Source organism: Neoarius graeffei, chromosome 14 (genome assembly GCF_027579695.1).
Source record: "Neoarius graeffei isolate fNeoGra1 chromosome 14, fNeoGra1.pri, whole genome shotgun sequence".
NCBI classification, from domain to species: domain Eukaryota; kingdom Metazoa; phylum Chordata; class Actinopteri; order Siluriformes; family Ariidae; genus Neoarius; species Neoarius graeffei.
In genome coordinates this window covers 47,153,663-47,181,120 of record NC_083582.1, presented here as the reverse complement: position 1 = coordinate 47,181,120, position 27,458 = coordinate 47,153,663, and the positions used below count along the sequence as shown (strand labels likewise).

Genomic DNA, 27,458 nt, shown 5'->3' with positions numbered 1-27,458 from the left:
TTAGTTGTATCTATTTTTGTTACAATTTCAATATTTTTAATATAGAAAGTTTTTTTTCTATTAAAATGTTCTTGTGTGATAACTAGTTCTTGTGTTATATTTGTTGTAGTTGTATCTATTTTGTATCTCAGACTTAAATATTTTTGTAAAACAAGTGTTTTTCTATAAAATATTCTTGCGTTCTTGATAACTATGTTCTTGAGTGGGTTCTTTTTTTTTTTTTTCTTTTTTACAGAAAAGCCGTTCTGCATGGACATTCATTGAAGCCCTCATTGTTTTTTAATGGTTATTTATGAGCGTTTAGGGGTTACAATAATGTAAGTCTAGGTTGCTTTATATAAAAGGTATGTCCAGAAATATTGATGTCACTGTCTAAGCAGAGGGATCTGGCTTCTTTAGACGCTGTCTTCTTAAAACTGAATAAATATTTTAAAAAAGAGCCAAATGAGCCAGTCTTTTGAACGGCTCTTTCCAAAGAACGGATCACAAAGATGCGGATCCCATCAAAGAGCCATAAATCCCATCTCTACAAGACGAAACTGGATGTTGTGAACTTACGACACATCCGGTCACAATGTCTGTAAATTCAGTGAATTACAGACTTTTGCTTATCCCGTCCGAATGCGCCACACAATAACACAGAGGTGCGGGGGTAATTGCGAATTACCAGAGGTCCATAGGTAATACTTATCCCGTGCGAATCGTACTTAAGTTTGTTTTCTCAGTGTAGCATACAAACAGACTGCATTACATCTTTGTTATGTAACTTTAGTACTGTTGTGCTTTTCCACCCAAATCACAGCTAGCGTCATAAAATGTAGATGTGTTCAAACATTTCCATATAAATACAGATTTTCATTTATATAATGTTAAGCCTTAAGTGTGCCCATCAATTTAAAACAAACAAACAAAAAAAAAACCTAAACTGCTTATACATTTGACGTAATTTCTTTCTGAGTGGATTGTGGTCACCCGGAAGTAGTGGGAGTTCACACTGCGGAGGCGCTGTAGTCAGGGTCGCTGAGTAGCATAGCTTCATGCTAACCATGACGGCACAGGTTTGGGAATAAATGAAGCGTTTTAAAACCTCACTAGTTACTTCATTTAGATCCTCGCAACCCGGTAAGTTGTTTAGAAATAGTGGTTAAAGTTACAGGCGTCACTTTGAACTCTAGGGGAAAGTGTTCAGCTAGTTGTCTGATAAGTAGTTAGCCGTGAGCTAGCCCGCTGTGACTCCAGTAATGCTGCAGTCAGTGTTTGTGGTTTGCTGGAGTGAAGTAGCGAGTCGTCTATGTGCTGCATCATAACGCTGGTTTTAGTATCTACTAGAATAAACTGTCTCGGTTATAGTGTTGAAGGTATTTCCATTTGGTTCGTGCTAGCTGATCATTTTTCGGCACTGTAAAAACAGAAACAGATGTTTCTATTCCTCACATTAACGCTTCCTGTGATTGGAAGAGGCTGGCTAACTCCGGTGTTACTGTGATAAAAGTGAAATCAGCGTTCATATTTACCGAGCACACACTTTTCACATCCGGATTGATTTCTGATTAGAAAACATCAGGCATCTAGCACAGGACACACCTACTTCTAGTCAACACATGCTGAGCTCCAGCTTCTGTCTCGCTCGAGAGGTACATGAGAGAAATAATAAGTAGGATAACAGCTACTGCAAAAAGAATGAAAGATCTGCAGTGAAATTCCATCACTGACAGGAAATATCAGATTATATGATAAAATTCGACTTGTCTTTTATTACTGAGCCAACATATTTCTCATCCACATCCGGTCTTAGTCAGGATGATGATGATTTAAGTTACCTTACTTCTTTCACCTTGTGCTTTCAGTGGTGTTTATTTTTGATGATCATAAATCTGAACTTACTAGGCATTCACTATATTTCTGGTGCTGTGTGTTGCACAGACATGATGGAGAGGATTTATGAACATAGGCCACATTTTCATATTCTTCACATTAAGATTTTAAATGAACCTGTATGAATAACTGATTGCATGTTAAACATGACTGTCTACGATAAATGACCATCCAAGATTAACTGTTATCTTTAAAGTTTATAGATCCATGACATGGACATACTATTAATTAATGACCCTCACAGTCCCCCCCCCCCCCCCCAACATACACACACACACATACTCTCAACGTTCATTAACACACTGAACTCGGACTGCACATTTCACTTTACCTCGCTCGTTTGCACTATTCCGCACTACCTCACCTGAACAGCTATTAGTTTGTTTATACTGCTATACCTCAAGTGCCCTTGACTTTGTGTGTATATGAGTGTTTAGTCTATGTCTAGTTCTTATCTAGAGTGTTTATACTGTTTTTATATTGTTTATTTCAATTATTCTATTTTTATTTATTGCACTGCCTGTTTGCACCGTGGGTCAGAGAGGACTGAAATTCCATTTGTGCTGTATGTCGAGCATGTATAGCATATTTGACAATAGACTTGACTTAATACGAGGGGATGGTTAGCACTGTTGCCTCACGGTTCTGGGTTCGAACCTGCCAGTCGACTGGGGCCTCTCTGTGTGAAGGTTGCATGTTCTCTTTCACCCTTTTTACACGGATATTCTGCCAAGTTGGCATAAAGAAGACACCTTAATAATCTGGCCCTAGTGATTTACACTGAACCAAATGAAGCCGTGCCAGTGCATGTTTTTATGTTGCAGGCTGGCGTTTTGCAACCAGAGGCATGTCATAATGGAGTGTTGATATCTAGGGTGATGTATCTACATGTTGGAAAAACGAATATCCAGAGCATACTAGTGCTGCTTTTCAAACAACGACGGGTGAACTGAGTGTTGAGGTGCTTTTGTTAGCCGTGTACAAGTATTGCCACTCTTCAAACACAAGCAAAATTGCTGAGCATCATATTGAACATGTAGTCACTTCCTTTAAATAATTCACTTTTAAGGGAAGTAACATCCTCTCTCTGTATGTCTAACCTGTTTGTGGTTTGTGTTCTTTAGCTGAGCTGTCTTTTCGGGGGGGGGGAATTCTGTCACAGGTAACTGTGCACACAAACTGAGAGAAGCAAGAGAATCAGAGAGAAAGGTAACGAGGAAGAGAGGAGTGGGGAGACTTGTGCAAGTAGCATGTTTGTGGATCAGAAATATGTTAAGATAAAGTGATGATAAATAGCAAGCGATCTGAGGCAGAAAAGTGTGTGGACCTTAGACGCCGTAGATGGGGAGGTTTGAATTCATGCTTGTCTCAAAGTACAATGTCAAGGTCAAAAGCGTCACACCTCTGTCCCTCCATTCTGGCTGTCCCTTTTCCATAGGCTTCAGTTCCGGCTCTGTTACTACCAATTGTTCTGGCTCAGAGGCGGAACAACACAGACCGCCTGTTCCACATTTGGATGTTTTGTCCAGAACGGGAGGCTGAATAAAGGCATAAGATTTCCACCTTGAGCAGGTTGTGTGAAAGTGGCTCTTGTGTCTGTGTGGGATTACTCTGGGTGCTCTGGTTTCCTCCTACAGCCCAAAGACATGCGGATTATGTCAACTGACTACTCTAAATTGCCATTAGGTGTGAATGGCTGTCTGTCTCTCTTACCCCTTTTCCACCAAATCAGTTCCAGGGCTGGTTCGGAGCCAGTGCTGGTTCACAACTCGTTCAACTTGCGAGCCAGCTGAGAACCAGTTTGCTTTTCCATAGCTCACGGGGCTAAGCGGAGCCACGTCATTACGTCGCTGCATACGTCAGTTACGTCGCTGTATATGGAAGTTACGGCGCTACGTTTGCATAAACCTTGGCGCGAATATCAAAGCAAAAACAACACGGAAGAAGCAGCAGCGGCAACAACAATAATAATAAATTACTTCGCGTTTGTACAGCTGCTGCTTCTCGTCGCTTAAAAATGGCTATCTTTCCCGGTCTTGTTATTGTTGTTGGTCTTAACAACTCCGCCCCCCCACTGACGTAAGCGGTTCTTTCCTCTGGCCCAGCAGAGAGTTAGCCTGGGAAATCCCATGCTGCTTTGCACAATCGTTCCGATCTGAAAAGACAGCATGGAAACTATGGTCTAAAGGCTCGCCTGAGTTAGGGAGCCAATCAGAGAGTGGGGAGGGGTGGAAAGACGGTGACGCGTACTACTCGACAAACGGAAGCTTGTAGTTTATTTGGGACTGTTTACGGATCACATTTAACATGGCGGCGAGCGATACGAACCAAACTTTCGATCAAGCTTTAGACACTGTTCTGAATAGTTTAGAGCGAAAGTTTGTTTTAAAAAAAGAACAGCGTTTGGCGTTTCAGTCTTTCTTCGTCGCTCTAACTACGTCACCGGGTACAACTGCCATGATTGGCCATGGGCTACGTATATGCCAAATGATAGACATTCGCAATGTCCAATAAACGGCCGTTGACAATCGTAAACCACACCTCCCCTACGAGAAATTCAGTAGGCGGATTCCAGACCATATTTCACTTGTGATATGGTCTGGTGTTAACCAGACTAGCAGAGAGTTGGTGCTAGCCTGGAACCGGTTTTTCTGGCCCCAGAGCCAGTTCTTTGTCAGTGGAAACAGAAAACCCGGTTCCAAACTAAGCACTGGCCCCAAACCAGCCCTGGAACTGATTTGGTGGAAAAGGGGCATCTGTGTTAGAGATGTTAGCCCCGTGATGGATTGGCTTCAGCTCACCCACAACCTGCAATGGGTAAGCGGTATAGAATGAGCGGATAACATGTATTAGTTGCACTTCTACCAATTTGACAGGTTAAGCTGGTTCCTGATGTGCTCTCAGGGGAAGAAAAGAGACACGTTTTGTTTCAGCAGCCTGGTAGGTGGAAGCATTTGTCCCAGGCATAGTGGTTAAAGGTGATTTTTTTTTTCTCCCCTCTCCAGACAGGTATGGACTTGCAGAATGAGGAATGTGTTCTTCCCCATTACATTGTAATAGGGTTTTCATGCTGCATGTCTGAACACTGTCTTCACTTCCACAAGAGGCTCATGCAAACTCCAGAAAGTGCATCAGCAGAGCCTTGTTTAGGTTTTTGCAGTGATCCAGTTATGTAACTCCTAACACATGAGCAACGAAGAGACCCTTGTGTAGGTGAATGCATTATAATGATGTTAGTTGATGGTGTACCATGATGCGTGCATGTGTGCGACACATCAAGCTACTAAACACAGACAAGAGTCTCGATTTCCCTGTTGTGTATGGGAGCAGATTTATTATATTACTTGGTTACACAAACAAGTCACACTGAATGCGGATATCATAACAAAACTCATGATGGGTGGAATCAGTTAATGTTTACTAGGTCATGGAGAACATAATCGAGGAGTCATTATGATCTGGTTTATATAGTCTTAATAAATAAATATTTTTTAATCTACCTTTGGCTCAGCTACTAATCCAACCAGTGATTGACTTCACAGAGAACATCAGTGTCTATATGACCTCTATTTGCAAGCAGAACAGAACATGTAAAATGTCTTCGTTTTTAAAGTGGGTCAAGAATTGTTGCACAACATTGATGATGTATTGTACATAGTTCTCGACAGACAAGGTAGTGCTTGATGTGCAAAGACTATTGTATGTGTTATTAATGTGTTGTTACAGATGGATGAAGTTAAGTAAGTATTTATCCGGGTGGTAATTTTCCATGTTGATGTCAGACTGTAAACTTTAGAGATCCACCCAGTGAATGAAGGCATTTCCAGAATCTGTTCCAGCGCTATTTCTTATTTCTGTCTTTAAACTCCTTGGGTTGATGCATTCTTAAATGGTCTACATGTTTTTTGAAACCACATTCTAGCTTTTCAGCATTTGATAAGAAATTGCCCAGGAATTAGTACACACAATTTAGAAAGAATAGCCAAAGGCATTGGTTTTCTAAAGATGAGTGTGTTTGTCTCTTGTGGAAATGCTGCTTTTCTGAGGAACACTGTGTTTATCTGTTCAAGGCATCTAACTGCTATACTAATTGAGATGTTGCTTTCCATTACATGAAGTTTAGGATATTTGTGTGCAATTCAAAGCCTGGGGGTAGAGGCTTATATATGACACGCTTGAGGAAAGCCTTAGTCTGATTTTTATTTTTTTTTTTGGGGGGGGGTGTAAATGTGCTTTTTGGTAGTAGTTGATTTTGTCTTGTTAAACTGTTACCAGTCGCATGTTGGTTTTCTTCCTACGTTCTTTGCTACATTACTTTTTTTTCTCATCACATTGAGCAGCTCGGTACTGATGCTAAAGTTAGTCCTGCTAATTACAGTATGTATGTATAGTGTGTATTATATTGATTGTGGACATAACAAAGTACAACTCGAGAGAATAAATGAAGGTCTTTTGAAGTTCTCAGCATGTTACCAGTATCGCTTGAAGTGACTGTTAAATAGCTTTCTGTAAAGGTGTTGTTGGCTAGACTAATTATTTTTGGCTACACTAGCTATTTTTGTGTTTTGCGTGTGTTATATATATACACACACACACTATACATACTGTAATCAGACCTCCTTTTCAGCAGTGTAAACTGTACACAGCCCTGCATTAACATCATGACCAAAGCATCTTGTTGATTTGTAACACTGAAAATATGCTCTTCAGGGTAATTTGTTCTTGGATATATAGGTGATGGATGAACAAGAATGTTTTGTTCTTTACAAACTGCTGGAGGACTCAAGTTTTTTCGCTGATGTTATTTAAAGTGTGTGTGTTCTGAGTGTTGTTACTGGTCTTGCACAACTGGGGCTGCACACCATGTGGCATGCCTGAGCCTGCCATATGGCTCCCTGTTTCACTGTGCGCTTTCTGCAAGAGCACTTATACCTTTCCTAGGATCTATTGGAGCACCCAGAGTAGTATCTGATTCATTTAAAGTGCATATCCTGGACCAATTTTGTTTTGTTTTTTTAAATATGAAAGCATGTCCCTTTACACACTCATCCAGAAGGGTAATTTTGTATAAGGCCATCTGTCTACAGCAGAAAAAAATAAAATAACAAAACACGTCTGGAAAAATCCCAAGGGAGTCTGGAGCCAGATTCGTGACGTTACTTGCGGAAGCGCCAGCAGGCTGCGCGAGCCTGCACGATTTCAGTGCACAGCCTGTGTAGACCAAGCGCTCCCATTTCTCTCTCGTTGTCCGGTCTTTTGGAAAATGATGAGTACTAATCCCATCATGATTGGTGTTGCTACACCCTCCTACGATACATCTGTTAACCATTTTTAATAATTACGTGATAACGTTGAAGAAATTTGCAGAAAACCACCAGGTCGTTTTCTCATAAACAAACCAGCGCTGACGTAGGATTCAGAGGGAGGCGTCCCACACGCGACGTCACGAAAATCAATGTTTGCCGGGAAATCCAAATGCCAAGTTTTTTCAGAGGCGGACCAATTCGCCTCAAATGGCTTGATTTCAACTGAATTTTTCTGGTATTGTGCAAGGTAAAAAAATTGCACAAAATGTGACATATTTGACCAAAGTTTAATATAAAATAGGAGAATTTACATTGAGCTTGCTCCTGAATTTACCCGTGATATGCACTTTAAGTGCACTGGTTTGCTAGTGGTAATGGATCTGGCAGCACCACAATATAATCAAAAGCAATCCAGGAAACATCCATGTTACAGCCATCATATTAATTGTTCATACTGATCCCTTTATATCATGTTATCTTTAGCGATGCACATACTTTTTCACAGTTGAATGAGGTGAAAAACTATTTGCGATGTTCAGGTGTGATTTGCTCTTAATTCTGAAATTCTGATGTTTCCATTCAAGTTTCCTTTAGCACCATTTCAAAATATTCTGAAGAAAAGGCTTATTGAATCCCCATTAATGATTATTCTCCGTTTATACCCTTTCACAGGTGTGTTTGTTGTCTCTCACCCATCACTCTGGCAGCGCAGGAGATCGTGGTTGGGAAGGAGCTGAGTGCCGGCAGGATGGTGTCTGCCTCAGGCGTTTCTCCCAGCCCTCAAAGTGAGGCCATGACTAGCGAGCTGCAGGAGCTTTCGCTTCAGTCCATTCCTACTCTGCTGCCTTTGAGCGAGCGGAAGAATGGTGAGTTGATGGCACATAGATAATGCTACTTTCAGTAAGCTCTTCTCTCTCTCGCTCTCATATTTTTCCTGCAATGCATTTTGATTGTGCTTTCAAAACTGATTACTGTGTCCTTTGTTATTTTTTATGTTTTACAATGCTGCATTGTGATGGAATAAGTTTTACCTTTGGAGAAATGCATATACTGAGTTATTATGACCTCTTGAAGCATTGTGGAAGTTGCAACGCTACTGAGACTGAATTACAGTGGTGGGGTTTTGCTTCCCTGTTTGGGGCATGTGTAATCTCACAGCTCCTGGCCTTTAGCCACCACTTCTTTTTTTTTTTTCTTTTCTTTCACACTTTTTTACCCTGGAGCTGTACTTGTACTGAGGACTGTCTCAGAGTTGGAGACATGTTATAGCAGGGCCCCTTTCATGTATCTCACCCCAGAGACGCTCTGGTATTAGACTTGCTAAATGGGGCTTTTCCATTATCATTGAAATGCTTTATAGCGGTAATTGCTACCTTTACCTTTCTCATGGAAGTCTTTGCATGGCTCCTGAATAAAGTAAAAAAAAAAAAACGTGTATTGCAGGTAACTTGTCTGAAAGATGCTCATGCAGTAATGTAGTAGCACACTGTAGAACTAAATCCAAAGTACTGTAGGATCTCCAGGAAGTTTTGTAAGCGTGGGGGAAGGGACTGTATGAGAGGAGCAAGACAGGATATTTTTTTTTTTCCAAAGCGCTGAATTGCGTAACTCTGTGCAGAGACCCAAGCAATCAGGGAGAAAATAGGAGGGAGCACTTTAGGGGTCAGAGGTGGCCAGGAATGCGTTTGCATACCAGTGTTTTTCTTGTTGCCTGAGTGCTATTACTTTTTAAGTCTGACACAAGACAAAGGACTGATGTCAACTTCAGTCTAAAGTCCCTTTCCATGAAGTGGGGAAAATGATCCAAATTGTTGAGTTAAAAGAGAATCAGAAGGAAGAAACCAGCTAGAAAACTTGCACTGACACACCCACTTGGGCTGGGCGTGCGCATACACGCCAACTCAGGAGAGACTGGATGTAGTCAGAGGGAAGGTGAGATGTATAAAGAAGAGTTCTACAGGTCCTTGTATAGCCTTTGGATTTTTTTTTTCTCCCACGCCAAGTGTTTTTGCTTCATTCATTCTGTGTTTTCATTTTTCTTTTGTTTCTTTGGTTATTTGTCCTGTTATTTATTCTGCTCAACTGATCTACAAATGGATTGTTGAACTTGGCGAGTGAGTTCATTTTTTTACTTTCAGTTAAGGTAGGATATTGCCATAGACGCAGCTACAGTCCTTACTCATGTTGCAGAATTGAGTTTACAGGAGGAGGCTGGTTGCAGGTGTGGTGGCTGTGATTGACAGTTATTAAAGTGATCTTGTTTAAGCATGCTGTTGTCCAGGCTTTATTGCCCTGTTTGGATTGAGGTTTCCCAAGACTGCTCAGATTAGATGAAGCAGTTCGAAAGCATTTTGTGCAGAATGGCATCCCGGTATCATCACAATAGGGAAACGGAAATAATTAGTGTTAAACGAGACTAAAAAGAAGTGTGGTGGTTATTTGTAAAACACACTAGATTATATACATTCACCAAATGCTCATTTATGACTAAATAAAACAGATGCATACTTGAATAACTTTTTAATCTGCTTGTTCTTGATGCACTCTGAGCACTGTAAATAAAACTGTATGATGCTGTACCCAAAGCTGGTCCAGCTGGAACGAGCCGGGTGTGGAATGAGTCCTTCACTGTTCCTCTCTCCTCTCTAAACCAGCTGTCTGCTCTTGGGGGACTGGGAGTGGGGCTTAATGCAGAGAGCAAAACGTTAAGTGCATACACTCCCGTTATTGGAGTAAAAGAAGCGGAAACATGCAGAGCTTTTGGCCTGATGCGTGAAATCAGTGGACACTGGCACAAAGCTGACATCAGGACTGTTTTGGTAATAGTTACCTTTGAGGGTTTTTCCTCTTGCATTTAACTGAGGTTAAATAATGCTTATGTTTTGCAGAGTTCTTCATAGTACAAGGAAAATCCAGCTGGTCGTCCAAGGTCAAGTAATGTGCTGGTGTTATAAGGTTGATGGGAGGGAGCTTTCTCTAGTTTTAATTCTATTTATCCAGAGTGCGCTTAAGCACTTCCCTCATAATATCAGTACCAATAACTCGTGCCCATAACTGTCAGTTATTATGTTGGCCCAGTATTGATTTACAAATGCATTACAACCAAGATCACAGTTAACGCATTATGACTCCATCTAACATTTAAGACATTATGGCGGCTGCTGCAGCAGATAGCACTCTTTCATCAGTGGATATGTCAGGAGAACATGACAGCTGGCATCACATACTTACACAGACAGGATTCAGCTTGTAACATCTAATAACTAGGACAGTGTTAATCTTTTACGAGCAGTGTTATAGTTCACGTTTTTAGTTTTTATTTTCATTTGAAATTCAGTTTGGCTTCAAGTAGGGGTGTTTGTGAATTTTGTTTTCTGTATTTTTATTTAGACTTGGGATGAATAAGTGCACATTATATGCACGCATTGACAATATCTGTAATATTTATTCTGGCAGTACACCAAGATCTAAATGTTGCATTGAAAGCTGCTGATAACTTTTGGAAAGCTGCACATCCCATAACCTAGACGTGTGTGTGTGTTTATGAGGAAATAAATTGTGACATCGTCTTGATTTTTTTTTTTTAAATCTATACGTATTTGACCTTACCTAGTGTAATATGGTTGACATCATGCTTATTGTGTGAAATGTAGACAATCACAGGCTTACTGTTGCTGTGAACAGTATTTGCAAAGGAATTCCTGATAAGCGTCTCGGACATTAGTGAGTTAATTACTTGAGTTAATCTCCTCGCCCACCCCAAATCCATTTTATAACGTTGTTTAAATGATTACAATTTTTGCTATTCCTCACACACATTCTGTCGATCACTGTTTCTGTTAACGTAGTCAGTCTGTCGAGAACTGAAGTCACACACACGTAGCTGAGGTTCATTTCCAGTGGGTGGTTGTGTTTTTTTTTTTTTTTTTAAGCCTACCCAAAGTATGTGTGACGTGAAGTATTGCCATCTAATGAGACTGTATTTAGGCTGCAAAATTAGTACTATGAGTTTAATTAATTATAATTTTGAGTATTTAAGAAATCTAAAAAGGGGGGGGAAGCAATTTTACAAATAAATTCAGTTCTGTAATTTTGTTTTTAATCTTTTTTTTTCCACTTAATTTGTGTTTCATGTTCACATGTATGCTATTTTATTTATTTATTTAAAATAAATGCTTATTTTATAATTCTGGCTATCAGTTGCAGATTTAAATGAAGGATTATACACAGGTGGCTGTGAATGCTCTGCTTATTGTAAAACCAATTAGGCTGAAAGGTCAGAGGCAATTTTCCAAGAATCTCAAAGAATGTAAATTTCCAAGAATATAAATGTCATCGCTTAGCTTTAGCTGTAAAAAAAATGGACTATTTACAGTTAATGTGTCTTTTTTTTTTTTCCTCTGGAAACCGGTACATGACTGAGGCATTATGTTATAAACACAGAGAACTCTAGGTGTGTGTCGTTTTGAGAGAGATTGTTGTAAGGAGATGACAGCAGGCTGTCTGCTACTTTTCTGAGCTACTCTGGTTTTCTGTTATATAACTCTCTGTGAAGGACCGGAGGTCTGGCACACTTCCACAAACTCAAAATGGAGTGGGAAGACGAGAGCAGACTTTTCTTATCATCACTGACAAGATGAGACACACGACTGTGCATGAATGCAGTTCAGCCTCATCACACCATAGCTGTCTAAAATGACACTGACTGTAAAATGATGCAAAATGGCTGAATGTGGTTACATCGGGGCATTGACTTGCTTGCGTTCTATTTTGGTTTGTTGAACTGAAGCATATGGAACGTGTCCCTGAACTATAGAAAGTGTGTTTTCACCTAAATCTCGCACATTTTTCAGCAAGTGCAGAAGTATAGACTGTGAACATGAGAAACTTTACCATTAATTGTGGTGATGCATGTGACAACTCTGAATATATTAGACTAGATCAATGTATTTAAAAGCTGACGAGTAGTGCAGTTGTACTCTGACAGTGCCTTGCACTACGTTCACACCGCAAGGCTTAATGCTCAATTCCGATTTTTTTGTGAAATCCGATTTTTTTGTGAGGTCGTTCACATTAACAAATATATGCGACTTGTATGTGATCCTCAGTATGAACGAAAAGCGACCTAAAAGTGTTCCGCATGCGCATTGCAGGATACGACGACGTCACACGCAGTGAGCATGGCCAGTGTTTACGGAAGTAACCTAAAGTTTCCTGTGTATGACAGTAGCCAGCATGGAGTACCTGGCGATGATGCAGTTGTTGTTGCGACAGAGCCAGAACATGCACAATAGCCTGATGTTAAGGAGGAGGTTGAGAAGGAAGAGGGCAAGGGTTTTGGCTCAGGCGTTCTGCGGGGTAGTGACTGCAACCTCCGTTCAAAGGAACATCAAAGCCATGTTGTTGTAACTTTTTTTTGAGAGACCCGCCGCCTACTTCAGCGCAGAATAGTGACGTTTGTGGCTTGTTGATGATGTGTAAGTCGGATGAATGTGACCTGACGGTTCAGACTGAAGTCGCATATGAAAAGATCGGATAGGAATCGGAATTAGGACCACATATCCAAACGGCCTGGGTCGGATTTGAAAAAATTGGATCTGTGTCGTTCATATTGTCAATAAAAGATCGGATACAGGTCACATATGGGTGAAAAAATCGGATTTGAGTCACTTCAGCCTGCAGTGTGAACGTAGTGTTGGTTACCCCTTGTGTGTTGTCTTGGAGTTTAGGCTCAGTTAAGCTGTATGCACATGCATATAGAAAGATGCAAAACTGCTCCTGTGCGTGGATCGGATCTTTTCCTAAAATGTTCATTTGCCAAATGATTCATTCAACTTTGCTTAATGTGCTAAAACAAAGTGCATTGTGTATACTGAACACAACTTGATATGCTGCCTCAAGAACAGCTGGTTGCAGGATGGCTACCATTTCAAAATCTGCTGCTGATAAACTAAGCCAAATTTTCAATTTGTCATACTGAACACAGTGTACAATCGTGAATGTTTCAGCTTTTATTCAAACATGCTATTGACTTTATCATGTCTACTACCATTTCCTATGTCTTATGCACATATTTCAGTGAGCGATCATTGTTGCTGACTGACCTCATTATCAAATATATATCTGTTGTTCCTTTATATTAATTTCTTGTAAGGCAGCCAAGAATCTGTCACCACGATTGAATTAACAGCACTGGAGGTATCCATCAAACACATTCAAAACATACTAAAGACCAAGCATGACTATTGTACTGGGAAGCTGGGGACAGTTTATCAGTAGCAAATAACGAGAAGGGCAGTCTGTTAAGCAGTCATCATCTGCTTATTCCACACTGATGAAGAACCTTGTACTGCTGTTCTCGTTAGTGCATAACAGTGATTTCTGTCCTTGAATTGGTAGGTTTTTAAGAAAAGATTAGAATACTAAAATGTCTCTGTGCTGTGGATTCTTTTGGTTTTGCAACCCAGAGAATCACGTTACCTTGCAGATAAAATGACTCGCGTTATCTTGTAAGTCCGGTGCACCGGGTTCAGATTAGAATTGTTTCTGGCTGTTCTGTCTAAAACTAGGAGCCTAAATCTGAACTTTTGTCTGAAAAACCTAATTTTCTAAATACAACCTGCTCCTTACAGTGCCTCATATTACTTCATGTATTCAAGGCGATCATATTTCATTATCCTCCTTTTTCTTTGTCCCTTTGACTTGCTTCGCTTAAGTTAGTAAAGGACACATTTAACCTACATATTTGCCATCTGGTCCCATTCTTTTGTGTTGTAAAAAAAATTAAAAATATAGTCTACTTTGTTGTATTAATGCTGTAAAGTGTGGAACAAGAAAACTTTCGAAACACCTCTAATGGTGGTGAGAATAATGAAGAGAATATAATCTAGTTTGTTGTATTGTCTCATTCTCATCATCTGTAGCCGCTTTATCCTGTTCTACAGGGTCGCAGGCAAGCTGGAGCCTATCCCAGCTGACTACGGGCGAAAGGCGGGGTACACCCTGGACAAGTCGCCAGGTCATCACAGGGCTGACACATAGACACAGACAACCATTCACACTCACATTCACACCTACGGTCAATTTAGAGCCACCAGTTAACCTGACCTGCATGTCTTTGGACTGTGGGGGAAACCGGAGGAAACCCACGCGGAGAACAAGCAAACTCTGCGCAGAAAGGCCCTCGCCGGCCACGGGGCTCGAACCCGGACCTTCTTGCTGTGAGGCGACAGCGCTAACCACTACACCACCGTGCCTCCCTTGTTACAGAACAGTTGCTGTTCTGTCCTCAGTCCATACAACACAAACTAATCTGCACAGACAACACTTTTTAATAAATTTCTCTTGGTGGTTGTGGTGTTCCTGGCTATCAGAATGGCAAATGTATTTTTATGTGTTGCCAGATACTCCATCAGAAGGTAGGGGGAGAAGTTGCTTCCGTGTTTGCTTGTTTTGGTGTCGCTCTAAGCTTAACAGGTTTGTTTTGTTTTCCCAGTACACTTCAGCTAGGACTGCTTTTTGAATGAAGCATGATCCAGTGTTGTTTTTTGTCAAAACTTGCCCCCTGTAAGTGATGCATTTCATTTTAATCTCTTATCTGTAAATAAGTATTGTATATGAACCTTCTATTGTATATGCAAGGCTTTCTCTGGGCTGCAGATGCACTGTTAGTAGTATCTTCTATCTTCAGTTGTTTATCATCTCAGCGTGTCTGTGAGTGTGTATTTACTAGCTGAACGATGGCTATAATATACAATTTATATTCAAAGTCTACCTTTTGTTTATATAAAATAGTCTGCTGCACTCTGCGGTTAGACTCGTTTATCTTTTTTCTGACCATTTTTGAACCGGATCGTGGCTCGAACATCGAGTTGATGTGTTGATAAGATTCCATTCTTTCATCTTCCAGTGTTTTTCCACTGTACAGTTCTGCATAATTTGCAAGTGTCACTGGAGTGTATTTCACATGTGCTCAGCCAGTCACAGCCAAGGGTAGTTATCTAGTCATCTTAAAAGCACAAAAATATTATCCATTTTAATTGTAATGAAGAATGAGAAGTTGGAAAATGGTCATGTAAAAACGATAAACTACTCCACTGGGTACATAACACCACAAAAACATAGGTGGTTTTCTGGACAAAGAATATAAAAGAGGAAACTTGAACAATAGAGGCTCTTTAACAATAATGTGAATTTTGAACACAGAAGTTGAATGAGGGAGATGAGAAACGACACACCAGTAGCAGGAGCCACGGAATATATAAACTATTTTCTTTTTAGACCATGTGCCTGGTGAGCGTGGTATCAACAGACTTTAGGAAATTTGTATATTTTTAATATGATGTCAGGTTAAAACTCTGGGTGAGTTAGAGAGGTTGATGAACTCCCTTTCCTTCCTCAGTACGTAGCCAGGAGAATGTGGCATGTGTGTGCAGGAAAACAGGGAGGAATGTTAAAAAGAATACGCAGTGTAGAGTGGAATTTAGTGATTTTATATGGCCGGAGTTACAGTTAAAGTTTAATACACTTAAAAACCTAATCAAGAGAGAACTGTTTCCTCTGTGACACCCTTTTACAAAGCTCACACCAAGGTTTGAGGTCATCAACACTTATTCATCAGTTTCAGGATTAGTGTAGTGGCTTTTTAAACTATTTATTATCGTGCTTTAAATACAAATTTGACTGTGTGAATATCAGTTTTGTGGTGTTCTTGGCTGTTGTCAAAGTGATGTTGTCTGTCCACTTACTTACGTTTCCACTCTGTATTACATTTGCAGTGTTAAACAATAAATCACTCATGACTCTTGCAGCCATAATACTGCATTAGTCATAACAAACAGTAAGGTGTTTTTTTTTTTTTTCTTTCTTTACTGTCTGTCTTTCTGTTGTTCTTTGAGTAGCTGTGAACCTGTGATACTGGTGGACTTTGTTTCCTATTTATTGCTGTTTGGACAAGGTGGTGCATTGGTGCTTGTGAGCAGCTTTGGGCTGGTGTGAGCTCATTTTCAACACCTTAAAGCATAGACCGCATTTGACTGTGTTCTCATACCCTAGCACTGAGGGGAAACTGCAAACATATGATTCAGATATTCAGTGAAGCTGATCTCCAGTCAGGGATGGTAAAAAAAAAAAATTCTTAGAAATCAGGTAGTGTATATACAAACGTTTTCAGCCCTAAAAGTGCTCTAAATTGGTAATTATTTTGGAGGCAGATACAAAAGGTGGCAGCACAGCGACAGAAAAGGCATGTGCCTACAGTCTTCTGTGCTTGAAAATATGTATTGCAATTTATTGATGATGCAGAGCTTATAAAGTTATAGTGGGTCATTCACAAGGTCACTACTACTACTTCTTTTTTTTTTTTAATTTGACTGGTAATCAAAAATCTCCAATATTGTAAGAAAGAAGTCAATACTATCTGAGTGATGCCAACCATTTCAAATGCACATCTTGTCAGGCTGCTCTGTTCATTTGGTCTTGACTGTAATACAGCATGATACAGTGTATAGTCTGAATAGACTTTTAAGAGCAATTCTCAACGTTCACATGTACAGCTTCCACAGCTCAAACCTGTTGCTAAAATTCTCCTTGGAAGAGTCTACTATAGAAGAGCCTGCTTTAAAAAAAAAAAAAAATGATGTACTCAAAAGTGTGAGGTGGCTAGCAAGTCTGGCTAACAGTGCGTTGAATTCAGCCACATACAGTATGCATCTACAATTGATGAAATTATGATACATATATGTTATTTACCAGCTGGGAGGTCTGTATGGTGAAATACCGTGACCAAGGTCTTGAAACTACTGAGCGAGGCCCTCTGGGCCGAGATCAGTGTTCAAGGCCGAGGTCATGGTATTTCACCGTATGGACCAACCTTAAGCTGGTAAATAATATATTTATTTTTTTCTATACCAAATTCTAACAGAAAACGAGAGCGCCCGAAAGGGAAAACCGAGCCGAGCTGCCATTTTGAATCCTCATTCACGGCTGTAATGCAAATTGCTTCATCCTCGGTATACAAGTGCACTTCCATGGCAGGAAAAAAAATACCTTTTGCCGCCTATGTAGTCCCCTATTTATACAAAATTAAGTCATTCAGGATTCAGCCTTGTTTTTGCTCGGCGTTAGCAAGTTATGGCCCTTTTCCACTACCCTTTTTCAGCTCACTTCAGCTCGCTTCAGCTCACTTCAGCCCGACACGGCTCACGTTTCGACTACCAAAAACCAGCATGACTCAGCTCGCTTCAGCCCTGCTTAGTCCCTAAAACTCGCACGGTTTTGGAGTGGGGCTGAAGCAAGCCAAAGCGAGCCGAGTGAGGCTGGGGGCGTGAGCAGACACTCCCCTGTGCACTGATTGGTGAGGAGGAGTGTCCTCACATGCCCACACACGCCCCGCGAGCGCGCTGGGATCTGTAAACACCGCAAACCCGGAAGAAGAAGAATTACGAATTACGAGAATTTCTGAAGCCTTATGTGCCTCGCCTCATCTATACGCTCTTGCCAGTATCTGTCCGCGTTGTCGGTGACAACAAGCCACAGCACCAAGACCAGCAACACTAACGACTCCATGTCCTCCATGTTTATTGTTTACTATTCGGGTCATGAGACTACCGCTTAAAAGCTCACTGATGTCACTGTTTGCGCTGCTTAACGACATCACCTGACGTCCACCCACTTTCGCTAACTCCACCCAATGTGTCCACCCACTTCCAGCCAGCACGGTTCAGCGCGGTTGTAGTCGAAATGCAACTCCAACAGCCCCGCTCAGCCCGACTCAGCACGGCACGGCTCAGCCCGACTCAGCCGTGTTTGTAGTGGAAAAGCGGCCATAGAGGTTTTTACCTTTCTCGTGAAATGTTTTCTTTTATTTCTTCTTCCTCAGGGTAGTAAAACTCGCTTTCGCTATGAAGACTGTCGTTATCGTTATCCATGCTGTAAAATTAATGCTATTCTCCTGATAAATGCTGGCAAAAATTTATAAGATTTTTGATAATCTTATAAATAAATCTTATATTAAAAAAATGTTGACGACAAATTCTACCATGTTGTGTTTTGTTGTTGTTGTGAATGAGCGAGTCGCCAGAGGTCCATAACTGGGGTCCGTATCGTAGGATACGGACCCGCTTGCCAGCCAGTCAGAGCGCAGGATTTGATGGAAACTGCACCGCGCAAAAAATATGATATGGTTATGAACAGTGAAACCTGTAATGGCTGTTTGTTAGCCAATGTGTTGTGCCGTACACACAATGTTGTTCATACACTTCCAAATCATCTCTCTCGTTAATGAGGTGTGTAACTGCCTGAGAGCTGTTGGCTTTAGCCAAAGTCTTTATCCTTTTGATGGTATTAAGCTGCAGAGAGAGGCTGCAAACAGATGCTGAAAACAGCTGAGGTGGAAATGCTCTTGTACATTTTCTATTCCATTTGAGTCAGCTCACCTGACCAAATGTATTACTACTATCAAAGCTAAAAACGAAGCACCCAGACAGCCACAGCTGTGATGAGTCCGTGAATTGATTAAGATTTTATATATATATATATATATATATATATATATATATATATATATATATATATATATATATATGCGCAGAATACGATTGTTCATGGGCGGCACGGTGGTGTAGTGGTTAGCGCTGTCGCCTCACAGCAAGAAGGTCCTGGGTTCGAGCCCCAGGGCCGGCGAGGGCCTTTCTGTGTGGAGTTTGCATGTTCTCCCCGTGTCCGCGTGGGTTTCCTCCGGGTGCTCCGGTTTCCCCCACAGTCCAAAGACATGCAGGTTAGGTTAACTGGTGACTCTAAATTGACCATAGGTGTGAGTGTGAATGGTTGTCTGTGTCTATGTGTCAGCCCTGTGCTGACCTGGCGACTTGTCCAGGGTGTACCCCGCCTTTCGCCCGTAGTCAGCTGGGATAGGCTCCAGCTTGCCTGCGACCCTGTAGAAGGATAAAGCGGCTAGAGATAATGAGATGAGATGAGACGATTGTTCATCGCACCTGGCTCAACTTTACAGGCCCTCCTCCTATCCCACCTTTGAGCCAGTAGCTTGGTCATGGCTCCCTCTCTCTCTCACTACCCCCTCCCCCTCCAGAGGCACCAGGACCTGAGCTGAGAGGCTTCAGTGGGTTGTCAAATGGGCACCCCCCCCTTCACCGGCGTTTCGCCGATTTAGTCCCATGACGCCTCCAGGGGGCTCGGCCGTAGAACCAGCATCCTGGAGCTACCCCCACCTCTGCCACTCAGCTCAGTAGCCCTTTACTGACCTATACCCTACCCTATACCTCCTGACACCCTACTCTAAATTCTTGATGTTCCATTCTCCCATCGCTTATCCCGGTTCAGCCAAATCCACCGGGATGCCACCTCCGCCTGTTTGGTCATGCTGCTTATAAGCTGTTTCCTAGCCAGTCCCTCAATGCCTAGTTGTCCTAGTGTCCACCAGAGTGATTTCCCTGCGAAGCCGCGACAACCCACTTCCACCGGCAGATTCCAGGCTTTCCACCCGTTCTGCTGGCACTCGAGGATGAGGGCCTGATATTTCCGACACTTGATCTCATGTGCCTCTTCCATCCTCTCTTCCCAAGGCACAGTTAATTCCACCAATGCGACCTGCTTGGTGGCTTTTGACCAGAGAACGACATCTGGCCTAAAACTTGTGGTCGTTACCTCTTCCGGGAACTTCAGCTGCCTTCGTAGGTCTACCCGAATCTCCCAGTCATTTGCTGTGGCCAAGATCCCTCTCGCCGTTGGTTGTGACACGCTGGTCTCTCCTGCCCTGAGAAACTTGATGTACTGTGATCTTTTAAACGGCTTTCTCTGCTTCCTCCTGGAAAATTTAAATTTCTTAATTAAACTTAAATGACTAAATTTGTTTAGATTTTTGGAAAAAGAACCAACTACATTTGTAAGAAAATATTGCAAACAAAAATAACTGCGGGAGCAGACAGGATTGATGAAACTTATTGGATCGGCCATAAAACAGTCCTCTGTGCACCTCTGTTATAGATTTAGTTTTTATAAAAGTCTGCCACCACTCCCTTAAAGCCTTTTGGAATGACAGCGGTCCAGCAAAGCCTTTTGGGCTGGGCATTATGCCATTGGAAATGTAATTAATATAGTGAATGGAAATTATATGGTGTTTATCAATTTCAGGGTGTTCTGTCTATTTGAAAAAGTTTTTTTATAATACCAGTGCAGTGATGCACTATGCATGCACTAAAGATTGCTTTTCATTAGTTAACCGCCTTTCTTAAAGCTAAACAAAACCTGAAAAATAAACTCTGTTTGCTGATCACAGAAAGTGCCCTGATGTGCTTCCCTGCAGGTTTTAATTAAGGATAAAACTTTAACAATTTATCAATTTTTATAGTTGTGAGGTTGCTAAAAAATAGGCTTACCTGGGTGTAGCCATTTGCACTGAAACAGGATATCCACTTGTGACGTAGCTTGTGCAGCTAGTACACTGTTTGCCTTAGTAACACAGACCTATTGACATACACATTTTCTGTAATTTTTTATTATTATTATTATTATTATTATTCATTTATTTATTATTATTATTTTTTTTTTTAGTTTTGCTGTGCAAACATGGAAAATGTGCCTGAACAAAAAGTGATTCAATCATAAATGTTTGAATCAGAATCTGAGCCTGGGGAGGAAGAAACAAACAGTGGAAGTGATGAAATGCCTGTTTGCGCCCTCAAAGTAATATCCTTTAGAGGATTGGGAATGGCAAAAACGATTTCCCTTTGCGACGTTCTGGCTTATTTTTACATCCAAAAGCTTGACACTCGTGCCTCTTCAGGGTTGTTTACAACAATTTAGAAGTGATGTATCCAGTTGATCTAAAGCTGCTTTTACACGGGCACTTGTGCTGGAACAAGTTGCCCCAGTACAACTGCCTGCGTGATTTGTTCTGGAACAATTTGACACTGGTGGGCGCAACTTGTTCCAAAACATTTTTGTTCCGGGTGCAAGTTATTCCTACTTACCATCTAAACACAATCAGTGGCAAGTAGGAGGGCTTACACATGTGCAGTAGCATTCAGCCGGATCATTTATCATCTGGACAAGACCACTTCTTGGCAAATTCAGTGGTCAGTTCTTCTTGAGTGCTTTTCCGTGTCAAACTTCTCTGCCTTTAAACGATGGAGTTAAGCATTTCCCAAGCCAATCGCAGTGATAACCGGACTAAAGAAGTTCTTCCCCTCATCCAGTTATGGGGAGATGCTGACACCCAGTTGGTTTTGGAGAAATTGGGCCACGATGAGCCAATTTACCGCCAAATCCACGAGCATTTAAACAGAAACGAGCAGCGAGAGAACAATAAATCAAGTTAAAAATAAGCGTCTGATCACTGATTTGTGCATGCACACTTTCGAGTTTACCTGTCTAACCTTCAGTTTGCCACCGATAGAGAGTGAGCGTGTAAACACGAAGGAAAGTGGGTGCAACTTATTCCCGCTGCCTGTGAAAAAGCAGCTTAAGATGCGTCACAATCTGGTATTCTCTTGCGTAATTTGCACTCGGAGTGCAATATTTGAACCTCGGAGAAAGCAAGAGAGCAGCGCCCAGAGAAGTTTTATTTTGAAAGAAAAAGAATTTGTGCACAGTATATGGGTACAAATATGAACAAACGAATAATCGAACATGTCTGGATATTATTGGTCAGTATAAAGGAGTTTATTTTTTTGTTTGGCTTTAATTTCAGTTCAACTAAAACTGTAAAGCCCCACAGTGTATTGTAAATTGTCTTCACAGTATGAAGAAGTTCTACTGTATGATGAGAAATGAGTATCTGCAGTTTTAAATAACTCTGGCATGTTTGTCAGCGGCCTTTTTGGTGCGTGTGCATGCAGTTTTTTATTCTGCATATATTGCATGTGTAAATGCATGTCGGCCTAATTGCGAGTGTCTTCGTGGAGGAATATCTGTGAGTAATTCTATCCAGTGGTTGCACAGGTGATACTAAGCTGAATATAGAGCCTTTTGGCCAGCTGGCTATACTATTTAAAACTGGGAGAGAACCCAAGGGGTGGGGGGTGAAATTTTGCAGGAGCTACACAGAGGATTGAGAACACACACAGATGCTTGTCAAGAGCTGGAAATGCTGCCCGAAACTCCTACACTTTGTTTCAAGGCGGGAGTACAAAGGTCATTGGAGATTCCCGTTCCCTCTCAGACCTTCCTGTCCTTCATTTTCAAGTCATAATGAAACATGGAGCGGGCGTTTTTTTTGTTTTTTTTTTTACTGTAAACTGCAACATAATGAGAGAAAACATGATCTCAGCCTGTAAGCATTTATTGAAATATGAACTATGAACAGCCCATTAATATCTAGTGTTGGAAGATGACTACTTGATGATTTTTTTTTTTTAACCCCTTTTTATAGGTCAGATATTTTGATCACTAATATGATGACATGCAAGCTACGACTGCATAAAGGTCATTTAAAAGTTTTGGTAAAAGTCCTTGTTTTAGTGGGTGTATACTATGAATGTTGGGTTTAGTTTGGGTTGGTGTAATTTGATCTCAATAAGAGTCTGCAAGTTGTAATGAGTGAACGAGTGGCAACAGCTGAGGTGGACAGTGCAGTCACTGACCCTCAGTACTCTCTTCCTATAACTGTGTGCGCATGTTGGGACTTGGGCGAGAGTGAATGGTGCCCTGAGAGCAGGTTTTTCTTGCTGGTAGCATGTCCCTGTCCTCTTCACTGCATCTCACTTTTTTTGCTGGGTTCTCTGGATGTAATTCATGGGTAGAGCATCTCTGTTCAGTCTGGAGATTTCTAGTTTGCCTCTGCTGCAAGAAAAGCGGAAAGTCAGAAGAGAAGGAGAAGCAGAGGCGAGTGCTCATTTTGACTAGACAGAAGTGGAACTTGGGTGTTATTCATAGCATGAACTACTTAATCTCTGTGTTGAAGGAAAAATCTGCTATTGTTTTGAACAAATATAATTATTAAGGAAAACTTTCCTTCTGTGAGCCACTGCACATGTGGTTTTTCATACCTCAGGAAAACAGCTGTGATTATTGGTTTATGATTCCTGCTTTCTTTAGTCTCCATGCTAAATTGAGACCAAAGCAGGATCAGTATCGTCAATGCTGGATTCAGTCATGCTGGATACCAACCAGTGCTTCAACTTTGATACAGTCTCTTTTGAGGATCAACCAAACAGAACTAAACAAGATAAACAGCCATCGAGGCTGAACTACGACAGACATGCCTATTATAGCCTTAAAGAAGGTAGGCCCATTCTTCCACTTTTCATTTGAGCATTAAAATTTAGTAGAACTAGACAGTGGTTGTTTTCCATTTCGACACCATTATATAAATGTGAATTGTATTCAATTAATGCCGATATTAATTGGTTTAGCATACGAGGTCTAGTGTAAAATCTTCCAGTTGAGCTCATTCCCCTGAAATTCACATTGAGTTTGAAGCCAAGAGTGAGAACTGGCCTGACCTATCTGTTGTGCCTGTTCAGGGTCTTTGGGGGCAAGAGCCTTGTTTAACTGAGCTCAGCAACTGGCAGGTTTAGCAATTTAACCCAGTTGGCTGCTGTGGGTTTAGGCTCTTGATTCTTTCCTTCTGTAGGTTCCTAAGGACCAGGAAGCAAGGCACTGTCTGGTCACTGATGAAACTGTTCTTATCAGTTCCCTCCTTTACTGTAAAAAAGAAGAACTGTTATTATAAAGGTGACTGACTGACTGACTGACTGACTGATTTACAGTACCAGTCTCAGTGAGGTATGGGCTGTTGGGGGTTATATTTCTTTAGTGGTGCGACTGGGACAGAAATAGTGGTGGTAGGAGGAGGGGTTTGGCTTTTCAAAAGCTGCTGTTAAAATGAAAGTGAGAAGAATTTTAGATAATAGACAAAACGGTGGAATGAACAAAAGCATTCACTTCACAAGGGGGAGTGGAGAAATGGACACGAGTGTGATATATATATAATTTTTTTTAAATATATATTCATAAAAGTATCTTTCATAGTTCTGCTGCATACTGTTTGGTGTGTTTTGGCCTTCAGCCTGTGTGGCACGTGTGTGTACAGTGCAGTGTGTGAATGGTACTGTTGCTCAATAAAGCCCAGCACTAAACCCCATGATGGCGTCTATGAAGGTCAGAACAACTGATCAGTAAACACAGCAACTGCATGACCATCATGATGTCATTGCATTAGGATGACAGGTGTGTCTGTCTATATACAGTGCCTTGAAAAAGTATTCATACCCCTTGATGAAAACATTTTTCCACCTTACAACCATGAACTTAAACGTTTTTTTTATTGAGATTTTATGTGATAGACCAACACAGAGTAGCACATAATTGTGAAGTGAAACGAAAATGATAAATGGTCTTCAAAATTTTAAACAAATAAAAATCTGAAAAATGTGGTGTGCATTAGTATTCAGCCCCCCTGCGTCAATACTTTGTAGAGCCACCTTTTGCTGCAATTACAGCTGCAAGTCTTTTGTGGTATGTCTCTACCAGCTTTGCACATCTAGACACTGAAATTTTTGCCCATTCTTCTTTGCAAAATAGCTCAAGCTCAGCCAGATTGGATGGATAGCGTCTGTGAACAGCAATTTTCAAGTCTTGCCACAGATGCTCAATGGGATTTAAGTCTGGACTTTGACTGGGCCATTCTAACACATGAATATTCTTTGATTTAAACCATTCCATTGTAGCTCTGGCTGTATGTTTAGGGTCATTGTCTTGCTGGAAGGTGAATCTCCTTTCCAGTCTCAAGTCATTTGGAGCCTCCAACAGATTTTCTTCCAGGATTGCCCTGTAGTTAGCTCCATCCATCTTCCCATCAACTCTGACCAGCTTCCCTGTCCCTGCTGAAGAAAAGCATCCCCATAGCATGGTGCTGCCACCACCATGTTTCACAGTGGGGATGGTGTGTGCAGGGTGATGAGCAGTGTTAGTTTTCCGCCACACACAGCGCTTTGCATTTAGGCCAAAAAGTTCAACTTTGGTCTCATCTGACCAAAGCACCTTCTTCCACATGTTTGCTGTGTCCCCTACATGGCTTCTGGCAAACTGCAAACGGGACTTCTTATGCCTGTCTTTCAACAATGGCTTTCTTCTTGCCACTCTTCCAAAAAGGCCAGATTTGTGGAGTGTACGACTTATAGTTGTCCTGTGCACAGATTCTTCCACCTGAGCTGTGGATTTCTGCAGCTCCTCCAGAGTGATCATGGGCCTCTTGGCTGCTTCTCTGACCAGTGCTCTCCTTGCTCGCTCTGTCAGTTTAGGTGGATGGCCATGTCTTGGTAGGTTTGCAGTTGTGCCACACTTTTTCCATTTTTGAATGATGGATTGAACAGTGCTTCTTGAGATGTTCAGAGCTTGGGATATTTTTCTTTTTATAACCTAACCCTGCTTTAAACTTCTCCAGAACTTTATCCCTGACTTGTCTGGTGAGTTATTTGGTCTTCATGATGCTGTTTGTTCTTCACTGTTCTCTAACAAACCACTGAGGCCTTCACAGAACAAGTGTATTTATGCTGAGAGTAAATTACACACAGTAGGACTCTATTAACTAATTAGATGACTTCTGATGGCAATTGATTGCACTGGATTGTATTTAGAGGTATCATTTTGAAGACCATTTTATCATTTTCGTTTCACTTCACAATTATGTGCTACTCTGTGTTGGTCTATCACATAAAATCTCAATAAAAAAACTTTTAAGTTCATGGTTGTAAGGTGGAAAAATGTGAAAAAGTTCAAGGGGTATGAATACTTTTTCAAGGCACTGTATTTTTCCAAAGTATTCAGCCTTGCCAGAAAAAGGTTGTTTGGATGTGTTATTGACTGTGTGTGTGTGGGTAGATATACATAGATAGACAAGATAAATCATGAAAAAAGAAGAAAAGGGTACAATAATCTGGTTGCCTCTCATCCTTTTATAATGGTGCATGTGACTGTGCTTAGAATTAATCAGTTATTCATCAAAAGTAATTCTACACCTGTCATCAGTAAAGTGATTTCTAATTAACCCCAAATAAAGATCAGTTGTTTCTGTGGGACTTTCTTGACATCTTGGTTTCATCCGACTGCTGGTCTGCCAAAAACTTACAAAACAGGAATTTACAGGATCTCTTTTCAAAAGCTGTCAATCAGGAGAAGGATCCAAAATAATTTCCAAAACACTGTACCATGGAACACCATGAATGCCATCATCAACAAGTGGAGAAAATGGGGCACCACAGTTACATGACCAGGAACAGGATGTCACTGCAAAATTGACAAAATCTTAGGGAGACTGCCAACATTAAAGGAGCTCCAAAATTTATTGTTTGAGACCATGATGGAACTTTTTGGATGTAATTTTGAAATATGTTTGACTCAAAAACAATACAGCTCATCACCCACAGAACATCATATCCATGCTGGAACATGGTTTTGGCAGCATCTTGCTGTGGGGGTGCTTCTTATCAGCTGGGACTGGGGCTCTAGTCAGGATAAAGAGAATCATGGATAGCTCCAAATACCAAGCTGTTTTGGTACAAAACCAGCAGGCCTCTGATAAACAGCTGAATATAAAGAAAAATGTCCCCTTCTAGCACAATAACGACTCAAAGCGCACATCCAAGTCAACAAAGGAGTGGCTTCAGAAAAACAAGATCAATTATTTATTTATTTATTTATTTATTTATTTATTAAACGGGCCAGTCAGAGCCCAGATCTAAAGAGGGCTGTGCACAGGAGATGTCTTCGCAATTTGATAGATCGCAAACATTTTTGCAAGGAAGAGTGAAATAAAATTGTTAAATCAAGATGTGCAAAGTTAGTAGATGCTTACCCAAAAACACTGAGTGCTGTATTACAGGCAAAAGGTGTAATGTATTAGTTAAGGGTTGTGCACACTTATGCAACTATAGGATACTGATACTGGTTTAACTTTTTTTTTTTTTCCCTTTTCCTAAAACACACACCTGCAGTTTTAACAGAGGAGTGTAAGGTTTTTATATCCACTGCACTTCAGTTTTTAGATTTATTTTCAAATAATTCTGAGAACATCTAAACACACTCATAGTCCCACTTAATTGAACTTAATTGAGTGATTGGATAACCGGGTAAATGTGCAGGCGTACAAGTATTATTAGTGAAGTGGTGAATGTACATTTTTATTTCTTTGGAAATTTCAAAAGGTGCAGAAAAATATCCCATTCTGTATATACTGTACTGTGTATGCGTGCGATGGCTCCTCCAAAAGTATTGGAACAAGACCAGTTCTTTTGTTGTACACTGAAAACATTTGGGTTT

General features: G+C 40.9%; 1 protein-coding gene across 6 annotated transcripts in view; it reads left to right on the top strand.

Annotated features, from left to right (window-relative positions):
• The first annotated feature begins 992 nt into the window (after positions 1–992).
• Positions 993–27,458, top strand: part of mrtfab (myocardin related transcription factor Ab) — a 50,549-nt gene continuing 24,083 nt past the window's right edge. Inside the window, exons 1-3 of one of the 6 annotated variants that reach the window (XM_060939824.1) lie at positions 993–1,122; positions 4,881–5,084; positions 7,854–8,047. In XM_060939824.1, the coding sequence (XP_060795807.1) occupies positions 5,062–5,084; positions 7,854–8,047 (217 nt within the window). In that variant the 5' untranslated portion in view covers positions 993–1,122; positions 4,881–5,061. Of the gene's footprint in view, positions 1,123–4,880; positions 5,089–7,853; positions 8,048–9,119; positions 9,325–27,458 lie in introns of those variants that run through there. The other 5 variants (XM_060939826.1, XM_060939827.1, XM_060939825.1 and 2 more) reach the window with 5 other exon arrangements.